Source organism: Stegastes partitus, unplaced genomic scaffold (genome assembly GCF_000690725.1).
Source record: "Stegastes partitus isolate 25-593 unplaced genomic scaffold, Stegastes_partitus-1.0.2 Scaffold183, whole genome shotgun sequence".
NCBI lineage: Eukaryota > Metazoa > Chordata > Actinopteri > Pomacentridae > Stegastes > Stegastes partitus.
In genome coordinates, this window is record NW_007577914.1 from 316,838 (window position 1) to 327,965 (window position 11,128).

Genomic DNA, 11,128 nt, shown 5'->3' on the forward strand with positions numbered 1-11,128 from the left:
AAGCTTTTCTTACACACATATGAGTTTTTGAGAAGACATCAATGAAGGTAGAGGAGCTTTAACAATCAGTGTGTCACATTGTCAAGAAAAACCTCTGGACATTGTGTTTATGTGTGCATATGTTTTTGCATGGAGGAAAGGATAGCAAGTATCCCTAAAAACATTGACCAGCAGGAGTTTTCTGCTACTTTTTGCGGTCAATGACTATTGCTATCTTCTCATCAAGTTTAAAAAAAAAAAAAAGAATAGTGATAACTCTGTTGTTCCATAAGATGTGCATGAGTAAATATTGTGAATATACATACATGTACTGTAAAAAACTGAAAATACTGCATTTCCACAAGTGACTTCCAACCATGGCAGCCTCGGGACATTATTGTATGCTAACATTTTCTTTTATAGCTCAGGTGCTATGGTTAGCACTGCTGCCTTACAGCCCCAGTTGGTCACTTTAGGGGTTGTCTCCAGCTGCTCCACCTTCTCCACACAGTCCAGAGATGCGTGCATGGCAGTTTAATTGCCAATAATAAGTTGGCTGTGAGTGTCACCCGATATGACAGGCTTCAGGCCTCTGTGACCCTCTTCAGGATAAAGCAGGTATAACTCATGGATGGATAATCAGCTTACAGAATGTCTTGAGGCCAGTGACTGCTATGTGACTTTTCACAGAGATGGAAAAAAAACATTATATTTTCAAAATCGTGATCACAATATAAAATCAAAGCTAAAATAATTTAGAGTGATCACAAACTGTTCTAGGGCTACAAGGTGGCGCAGTTGGTAGCACTGTTGCCTCGCAGCAAGAAGGTCGCCGGTTTGCATCCTGGTGGGGGCACCGGAATCTTTCTGCATGGAGTTTGCATGTTCTCCCCGTGCAGCGTGGGTTCTCTCTAGGTTCTCCGGCTTCCTCCCACAAGTCCAAAAACATGTTGCGGTTAATTGGTGATTCTAAATTGTCTATTGGTGTGAATGTGAGTGTACTTGGTTGTCTGTCTCTAAGTGTGGCCCTGTGATAGACTGGTGACCTGTCCAGGTTGTCCCTTGCCTTCACCCAAAGTCCATCCATTATCTATACACCGCTTAACCCTCACTAGGGTCGCAGGGGGGCTGGAGCCTATCCCAGCCGACTTATGGCGAAGGCAGGGGACACCCTGGACAGGTCGTCAGTCTATCGCAGGGCTACACTTAGAGACAGACAACCAAGCACACTCACATTCACACCTATGGACAATTTAGAATCACCAATTAACCTCAACATGTTTTTGGACTGTGTGGGAGGAAGCCGGAGAACCCGGAGAGAATCCACGCTGCACAGGGAGAACATTCAATTCCAGTTCACAAAATCATGAGTGAAATAGTTATTTTTAGCACACTAAACAACAATAAAATTGCTTGTATCTACTGTACAGTACAATCAAAATGCTTTTTAAATCATCCAATAAAAATATTTAAATCAAGCCTTAGCACTTGATCACTGGCAACTGAAGCTGTTGCATCTCAGCATCATGTTACATAAACTGCTCTCGTTTCAGCCCCAAAAATTCCAGTGCGTTTGCAGCAAGCAATTTATCCTGCAACACAAAAGAGTACACGTTATATTAAACACTGGACTGGGTATTTAATAAGAGCTTCAAAATGAATACAGTCAGAATTCAGTCATGTACACACCAAAATTTTGGAAACTAACAGAAATAAAGCTGTTAAAATGTTTGTAACGGCTTCTAACATTCTAACAAGGTTGTTCCCCACCCTTTTTTTCCTGCATTGTGTAAATAAAGGAGAGGAAATAATTGTTACCTTTAATATGTCATCAAACTCATCCATTGACTCAATCAGTGATCCAGGCTGCAGCTCACCAAGGGGGAATGGATAATCTGTTCCCAGCATCACTTTGTCCTGGAAGACGAATTCATACATGTGAAGTAAGCAAACTAGTTTAGTGCTGAACATATTAACAGTATGTCTGTGCAAGTGCTGAAAATACAAATAACCCCCTTTATGAAGCACCAGTGTTTTCCACAAATCACGATAGCAACGTGCTACTCTTAAAGAATCCAGGCACACAGTTACTGTATCCATGGCAAGTGGTTTTCCAGAAATAACTGTCAAAGAGTTATTTTCCCCGACATGCTCTCAAAACTGCCAATTCTCCCTCAGTACCACCTGAGAACCCGCTCTGACTACCAATAACGCAGGACTTGTGCGTCGAATGAACGATGAATAAAAGCTCACTTTTCCAATAATGTCAGTAAGCAGCTTTAGGGAGGTGGGATCATGAACCAGGGAGTCGGTGTAGAAAGATCCAAGGTATTTCCGTGGACTAAATGTGTTGTCTACTGCACACAGGTCAGGGCGGACTTTGTGGCCATGTTCAATTCTGCCAATGGTAAATGGGAAAGAGCCACCTGTGGGCAGATTAATAAAGGCATTAAAGCTCAAAAGATAAGACATGGTGGCTTTTTATCATTTTTAAATTGTAAACAAAGTAAGAATTTTTTATTTTTTTGGGATGAAATGAAAAAAAAAAATGCTATAGTGTTTATATTTTTCTGCTGTGACAATCTAGCAAATGAAATTTATAGGAAAGATTCTGTGTGTTCTGTACCTCCATGAGCAAAGCAGACTTTCAGTTTTGGAAATCTCTCGAAGATGCCTCCAAATATCATTGAGCAAATAGCCATTGTTGTCTCTGAAGGCATTCCTATGACATCATAGAGATAACACTTGAATTATAAGGTCATATATGTGGACAGCAAACTAAGCAGAAGAAGTTAAGTAAAAATAATATTTGTCACCACTGGCCATAATCACAGTGAAGCAAATATGATGTGAAAGATAAAATCCTCATATAAATCAACAGTGTGGGGGGTTAACACATAAGGAAATATGGTGATTTGGTTTCATTAGCTTCATCAATCATTTTAGGAGGCAGTGTATAACATTAGTGCAGGGATTTTGCAGTTGGTTTGGTGTGTTATGCATAGATAGATAAATATGGATCCGCTATAATCACAAAGTGATCACTTTTTCATGAGAAAATTGTTTTCATTTGCTATTGACTGGACTGAACGTGATGTTAAATATCGCCTGCTCCATCTCCATCTCCCTCACCCACCAGCCAAGGCAGCCAATACTTAGCCATCCTTCCATCTGTCTGCATGTCCCACGGGTGGACAAATATGGAGCAGCCCAGCTCCTCTGCAGCCTGCAGGAATGATAAGCACTGCAAAATCAGTTTTTCTCAATGAATCAGATTTTAAATACAAATGAACATCACAAAATGTATGCACAACAGTGAATTCTTACAAAAGGATGTTATCATAAAAGCATGTACTGTCATCATGTACTGTCTTACAGCATAGAAGGGATAGAGTTCTGAGGCATTGAGGTCCCAGTTGTTGATATGTGACCCAATCTGCACCCCGGGGAAGCCTAGCTCCTTCACACAGCGCCTCATCTCCAGCACAGCCAGGTCAGGGGCCTGCATGGGCAGCGTACCGAGGCCAACAAACCTCTTGGGGTGGCTACGCACAGTCTGGGCCAAATTATCATTTAAAATTACACAGAGATCCAGTGTGTCATGTGGTTTGGCCTGTAATTCAAAAATAAGAATAATACAGGTAAATGGAGCAGTAATTACAGAGCCCGTCTGGTGACATTGATAAGAAATAAAAAATAACTCGTTCCCACGCATTAGGAAATCGTGGCCATGAGTTAATAATGCGTGGGAACGACATAGTTAAATTGTGGCCTCGTATTACTAATATGAAGAAACAAGAGAAGTTGTGGAGCAAATTTGACGGTGCGGTCATACCAGCTGTCGATTAAGGATAACGGGCGTACTTGCATGAAACATGGAGCACTTTGATTTGATTTGATTTGATTTTAACCTTGGAATGAACTATACCGATATCCTGCGATCTCTTGCAATGAAACACTGTGTGATAATTATGTTGTTCCCACGCATTAATATCTCGTGACCACCATTTACTAATGCGTGGGAATGAGTTATTTTTATTTTTTATCGATGTCACCAGACGGGCTCCGTAAGTAATAATGAAATTGTCATGGTTTTTATTTTTGTGTTCTGAGTTTGCAGACAAGTATATGAGCCACTGTAGTATTGCACAATTTGCACCCCCTTTTTAATTTTTAGAGGATAGACATCTCAGTTATTTGGGGCACAGTAAACACCTATCTTTCAGGTCAGAAGCATACAGCAATAAAACCTAATAGCCACATTGTTTTTGATGAAATGTGTCCTGATGTCGTGTGCACTTACCCAATAACTGAACATTACAGGAACAGTTGAAAGAGCCTGAACTGAGACGCCTGAAGACCAGGAACAGAAGAATTGTTTTTTAGGCATCATTGAGCTAAAACATTAATCATTATGTATGATTTGTATCTGTACACATTACCATGTTGATCCATGTCCCGTATGCGCGCATCTGCATCCCAGCAGTTTTCTTGTATCACCCGGAACAGCTTCCCATCCTTCATCATTTCTGCTTGACCCTAAAACACAACATTAACACGGTTAACAGCCCTAACTGAAATGATGACAACTGACATGTCCAGTGTCTGTTTGTGGGAGAGCCTCGGCAGAGTTTTTGTTGTTGTTCTTGATCATTTATATGATTTTCATGCAAATAAGGTTACGTGACCTTTTGATTTAACAGCATTTCAATCTACAGCCACATGATGGCAGCAAACAGTTGATTCTTATTGAAAATGATCTTATCTGTATGAACCTACACTTGAGTCACAAAGAGGCAAAGAGTCCTCTTAAATCTTGTTTTAACAATGCCATCGAGACTTTTAACCAAACATTCATCACTTGCCTCGGTTTATGTTTGTATGTATGCACACACACACACACGTGCAGCTATTCATCTGTAAGTACAGTCTGGTGATACCAAGAGCTCAACCGATGTCTGATGCTGAAACTTGCATTGGTTACACAGTCACCAAGCTGCTCTGCGTTCTGCTGTGTTTGAAGTGAATCATTCCGCTGATGCAGTGGCATCATGCTGAGTCCTGCAGCTGCTCACGTAGCCAGGAGCAGCCTGACAGGTCCACAGGGTGGAGTGCACCCAGGATGAACCTGCTGTGTGCCCAGCAAAGTATACAGTACAAGTACGTAAGTGCTCCCTGCACCCTGTCTGTACATACATGGGGAAAAAAGGAGCACAAACAGGACAGTGACTCACCTTGCAGTGATGGTGAAGCTGGACAAACCCATCATATCCATATCTCTAAAGCACATGAAAAACACATGATTAATAATTCTATAGCTTTGAAATGTCACATTCTTTAAAATCTATATTATGCACCAGGTTGCACTGCACTGTTTAATTTTGATGTAAAATCTCTATGTAAACCAGCACAGTTTGAGATTTCCTATACACCCTGCTATTGATTGTGTTATCCCATCTGTGAAGGTTCAGTCATGATCCTATGGGACTGTCCACTGGATCACTAAAAGTGAATGCCTTTTGAGGCTGTTGATGCTTTTGCATACAAATGAAGCTGGACGTGATCTATGTGAGCAACATAGCCAGTAAAGCCTCATTTCATATCCATGCAGATCAGCTGTATGTGTACTTAGCTGATGCCATTGAGGCGCTTCAGCTTTTGAAATACAAGATGGGTTTTACAGTCTTGTTTTAAATGTGAAGTGGGAATCTGTGCCTGCAAGTATCTATTTCAGTGAAACCTGCTTTAAATTAAATGTGTCCATGCCAGTTCAACCGTAGAGTTAAAATAAGGTTAACTTTGATATTTCGATTAGGCTCTGCACCCTGTTTAACAATTCCAAACACAAACATAACATAGCTTTATTGACCTGATACTTCAGAATTTTTAATCAAATTTTCACCAGAGCTTCCTATAATCATGATTTTGAACTGATAGCTTATTTTACATTTCTGCAGCAGAGAAGGACACAATCACTCTCTTCGGACCCCAGCTGTATCGTCAAATCCAATGTGATCTAATTTACACTTTTTAAAGTGTCTCTGTGGCAAGCCCTTCAAAACTGCTTAAATGTAGCTCTACACCGTCACCCTCGAAAAAGTATGCTGATCTGGGAAATCCCTGCATCTCTCTTCATCCCCACTCACTGCAGCTCAAGCAGACCAGCTCACATTTGACTCTGCTAAAAGAGTGGAAAACTACTCTACGCTACACCACGGCAAGTTTTAATATTAGATTAATCCCACCATACATGCAAGAACCAGAAACAGATTGAGAAGAAAAATATTGATATGGAAATTACTACCCTACAAGCTGACAGAATTGTTTCCTTAAGTGTGTTGCATTTGAAACCGTGGCTGTCTGAATTCATTTTCTGCGACCGTCATCAATACACTGTAATTTCAAGGTGGAAATGCTCAGTCATGGCATTCACTGCTTATTTAACTCGTGTCTTCAAGCATAAAAAATACACCATATCGGCAAGTCTACAAGGTACAAAAAAACATGACTTTCATAAGATGCAGTCTTTGTCTTTGTTTTTGTAAGACAAAAGATCCTTTCATTTTTACCGGGTCAGAATCTGTGAACTGTTTATGCTTTTATTGCTATGAAAGACTGAATTTTGATTTATCCTGAGAAATTTGATCCTCCATGAGCATTAAACCAAACACCCAAACCGGAGGAGAAGTTAGAGGCTACTGCACAACTTACATACAGTAAAACAGGCATGTACAAAAAGTTATACGTCTCTACTTGTAGACAGAAAGAGGGAGGCACAGAAATCCTACTGGCATGTGAAGACACCAACCAGGCTGCAGAACCATGTCTCTAGTCAAGAAATGAAAATCATTAGCTAAAGCCAGGCCTACACAGTGACAAAGACGTAAGAGCAGGAACAGATAAAGCAAAGCCAGCGCCTATTGATTAAAGTTTAACCACCCATAGAGAGCACAGATTTATGGAGTGAGCTGTTAAAGTCCTCGCTGACAAGCCACTGAGAAAAAGTCTATATATTTTATGTTACTGGCATTTAATGGTCTCGAATTCACGCTCTGTCTGCCACATAAGTGATACAGACAGATGTGTCTTTTAAATCCACTGAACCTCCCAAAATGAGATCTGGTCTATAGATTGTGAGGATATGCTCCGACTGAGGCTCCAGGTGTGTACAAAAACCTCTTAGATCCTGAATGAACTGGTAATGCCTACCTGCTTCAAGTTGGGCCACTCCTTTGGTAAAATATGATTGTGAATATCAACCTTCATCCTTGTGATTGCTCTCAGGAAACCGCAGTGGTCTGCTGCCCAAGATATGTTGCGATATCTGTGTGTAAATTCACTCCCCCCCGTCAGGCAGAAACCAATGACCGACAGGTGACTGACTGCTGCTGTTATTTATTACCTAATCTAGAAAGCAAGCAGAAAGTCAAATCATGAGTCTGAGGGAGTTGTTGGTGTTTAGAAAGTTGTGTGATTGCCTCAGACTACATTATTAATGCACTACTACTAACACACACAAGCTCATAAAGCAGAACGCCCTGTGCTGAGTCAGAGTTTGGTGCTTTATTCAAAGGTTTATGTTGCAAGATGTCACATTATGATTGCACCTGAATGCTTTTTTTTGCAGTTGTCTGACTAGGCTGCACAGATAAAAACCACAGACTGACCTACTACTCATTTAAATAAGTAGCAGACTGATATTCTAAATATGGATCCTTGTTATTTAATTACTTTATATCCTCAATTACGCACAGCTCTGCATTTAGGCGCCATCTGGTGGGTAATAATCACTGTATCCTCAGGTAAAATATAAAAAGTAGACATTATGTACAGCATAAGGTCATCTGTAGTCACAATGTAACATCTATGCATTATAAGCTGCTTCTCTGGTTTTCTGTGCAGGTCTAGTTTTGTGCAAAAATTAAACTTAAAGAGAAACTGTAAAATGCTTGAGTAATTCAGGGCAGATGTCACTGAGTATTACATGTAGTGGTTCTGTAAGGGAATCAGATGCTGAGTTATGAGAGGAGAAAAGGGAGGAGGGGGGAGGGGGGGACGACTTGCTGGCACCGCCTGCTAGATTCACAGCAGATCTCAGCAATTTATCGCATCATCGCATCTAACCCTAAACTGTCTGTAACTGGCTCCGCCGGACAGGGTATTTACATTGTGCCTGCAGCGCACACTTCTCACAGAGGGAGTTGCTTCGCTACTGATGCTGATAAATTCGTTATCTCCCATCTTCTTCTCTTACCGCCATCTCTTCTTTCTTTCCTCCCCACCTCCCTGCTTGCGCAACTGAGTCGACACCGGTGGCTTATTGGACGCGCTGGATGGCTGCTGCACTTAGCGAACCGGTGTGATTTTTTTTTTCTTTCCTTTTCATCATCCTCACCTTCCTCTGCCTCCGAGACTGAAAAACTAAACAACAACAACAACCGCAGCAACAATGACAGACCAGATGCCCCAAGAGTGCTACCCCGTCCCAGAGCCGACTGTTGTGGATCCCTGCCCGGCCACGGTGCGGAACGGCCAGTGCGCCCCGGATGGCTTCACCAACCACAATCACCAGCAAACCAAAACCCCCACCGAGCCCGAGTCATTCACCATGGGCCAGGAGATGAAAATCACAGACAGTGTGGAGGGAGAAGGTAACTTCATACATCATGTGCTTGAATATGTATTTTAAAAGTTATGGATGTGCGTGTTCCTTCTAGTGTGAGGTATTTTTAGTCTGCTGCCGTTTGAATAATGTATGATTGTCATACATCAGCAGGATTCACATTGGAGTAAATGAAAAGTTAGTTTCAAAGCTTTCAAATCTGCCTTTCAGACCTCCCCAAGCCATTCATTCATTCATCCACCCATTCATTCTACTACTGGTAGCTTAAACTGGAGGTTGTCTGTGTGAATCCAATTATTTTTTAAAACGTGCAACCAGGGGCACATAGACTGAGTCTGCTTTAAGGCTGGATTCTGATACTAGTCACATGCATGTCTAACAGAGCTTCAAGTGTGCATTTGCATCTGCTTAAGCACTTGTGTGTGTGTGTGTGTTGGTGTGTGGTTTTTCACTAATATAATCCCATTCATTATCTTATATTAGTGAAAAAGGTGTGAAACAGAACATACCATAGTGGATAAAAAGAGGGCCTCAGTTACACAACACATCCTAAGCCTGTCGATCAGTTTGTATAAGTTTATTCATGCACCAGATCTGATTTCAGGGGAGAATTGATCGTTGTTGTACGTAGATGTTCTTTCTTCCCTAGGCTTGCTCATGATACTAATGTGACTGAGTGTGGCTGGAGGAGTTAATAAAATATGAAATGATTTTTGTATTCAGGGATTAAATTGTGAGGAGGTGGAGTTGTTTTTCAGTATAGCTGAGACTCAAAGACTGCAGAAATAGAGAATATTTCTTGGGCTGTATATATTGTGTATTGTGGATTTGGATTGCCCAGATTATCAAAGATGCTGTTTGTGGAATGAGATGTTATAGCTGATTTCCTCAAATGTCATTTTTTGAAGTTAAAAAAAAAAAAATCTATTCACTTCCATTGTATTGGTGACATTCCAGACTTGGATGTCTCAAATTAAATCTAACTAGCTGGATACCAATGGGGAGAAGCCAGAGCATTCTCATAGTCGTATTTTGCTTGTGAACTCTCCTTCTGGTAATTTGGACAAAGCAACCTTTTAAGTCAATGGGACAGGATAAAAGTTCACCCCCTAGAGCACTACAAAGTTCCAATGGACAAAAATGCAATGCCCCAAAATATATAGGCCTATATCCAAATACACTGCAGTGGTAGGCCATTTTTCATTTCTGTTTTTTTTTTTATTGTTATTTTCATTTAACTCATGGTGTAGGAAACACTTGGATCCCAGCCAAACATAAAATAGGCATCTTCACACTTACCCAGCTAAAGTATCAACAGTCACTTAAAGTCTAAATATAATAGACTTTTCACAATAAGACCAACCTTCTGTTGCAGTCAAACTAAAAACTCCTTGTAATAATCCATTTGATACATCAGAAAAATATTGCAAGTCTCAGAAGAAAACAATAGTTAAAATTACAATTCTGAAACTAAAAATGTGGTGACAACTTTGATGGATTCATCCTGAGCATGACCACTTTGTTCCCAGTGAGTTTGGAAATGATAAATCTGTGTAGCAGCTCAGGTGTTAGATGTGCAGAATAGAGCCCAGTTGGCTCTCTAAGATCACAATGACATGTCAGAAAATTAAAATAATGACATTACGGCTGCTGTGCCACCTGTGTAAATTGCTCACAGCTCTTCTATGAGTTCATGTACAGTACTGATCATGCTGCTATGCAATATGACAGCTGTTATTAAAGTTGACAAAAGCAACATTTTATATTTGGTTGTTCAATGCCAAACAGATTTCAAGAGTTGTTTGTGAGCTCCAGTGGGCTTGGGCCCAATTGTGATGCCATAGTAATTGGTTTTGGATTATTACTAAGAGCTGGCATCAACTTATCTGCCTAATCCACCTACTCCAAACAAGATCACAATGAAAGATAATACAAGACAGATGCCATTAGCCACATTTGGTGGCTTTCATTAACTTGTTAAAGATGCTTTTATTTTGTAAATTACTTAAGGGCACATGTCACCTGGCACAGTTGTAATTTCTCAAGAGGAGTAAGCCCTTTAATATAATTGTAGACTTTCTGCTAAAGAAATTTTATACTCAAATCAAGATGTCCTGATGGCCACTTGTAATGACATCACTACGACGTCAGCAGAATTATTTTCTCGGGCTCGACAAATCGCCTCCAGGACCATAGGCATCACTGACTTTGTAGATGTTATACCATGGGTTTTAAGAGGTTAAGTGTATTATTCAGAAGTTGCACAGTCAAACAACTACATAGAATCATAATATGCAGATATTTTTCATTTCTGGTTAGGTTTAGACACAGAAACAATCCTGTGGTAAAGGGTAATGTTTTACTGACACATCCATTCAACCCAACCTCTTCCCATTCTGTTTTTGTGGCTCTATAACAATATCCATCCATCCATTTTCTATACACCGCTTAATCCTCATTAGGGTCGCGGGGGGGGCTGGAGCCTATCCCAGCCGACTTAGGGCGAAGGCAGGGGACACCCTGGAC

The 11,128-nt window shown here is 40.7% G+C and overlaps 2 protein-coding genes across 2 annotated transcripts in view; one reads left to right on the forward strand and one right to left on the reverse strand.

Annotated features, from left to right (window-relative positions):
• Positions 1-1,508: 1,508 nt before the first annotated feature.
• Positions 1,509-7,245, reverse strand: acmsd (aminocarboxymuconate semialdehyde decarboxylase). Its single transcript, XM_008280141.1, has 10 exons — positions 7,189-7,245; positions 5,214-5,258; positions 4,422-4,518; positions 4,283-4,332; positions 3,356-3,592; positions 3,112-3,205; positions 2,606-2,701; positions 2,233-2,405; positions 1,798-1,896; positions 1,509-1,571 (listed from the first exon to the last, which is right to left on the reverse strand). Exons 1-10 carry the CDS (start codon positions 7,243-7,245, stop codon positions 1,509-1,511), a joined length of 1,011 nt encoding a protein of 336 aa, XP_008278363.1.
• Positions 7,246-8,428: 1,183 nt separating this feature from the next.
• The window catches only part of tmem163a (transmembrane protein 163a), a 99,362-nt gene continuing 96,662 nt past the window's right edge, over positions 8,429-11,128 (forward strand). Inside the window, exon 1 of the mRNA XM_008280142.1 lies at positions 8,429-8,630. Coding sequence (XP_008278364.1) covers positions 8,429-8,630 — 202 coding nt within the window. The remainder of the gene's footprint in view (positions 8,631-11,128) is intronic.

Bases quoted from the DNA above. Each gene is read 5' to 3' on its own strand.
- acmsd (XM_008280141.1), bottom strand. From the start codon at position 7,245: ATGAAGGTTGATATTCACAATCATATTTTACCAAAGGAGTGGCCCAAC. The intron at 3,593-4,282 runs GTAAGTGCACAC...TTTGAATTACAG, and splicing joins CTGTAATGTTCAGTTATTGG to GCCAAACCACATGACACACT. The intron at 2,702-3,111 runs GTGAGGGAGATG...ATGATGTCATAG, and splicing joins TTGGCTGCCTTGGCTGGTGG to GAATGCCTTCAGAGACAACA.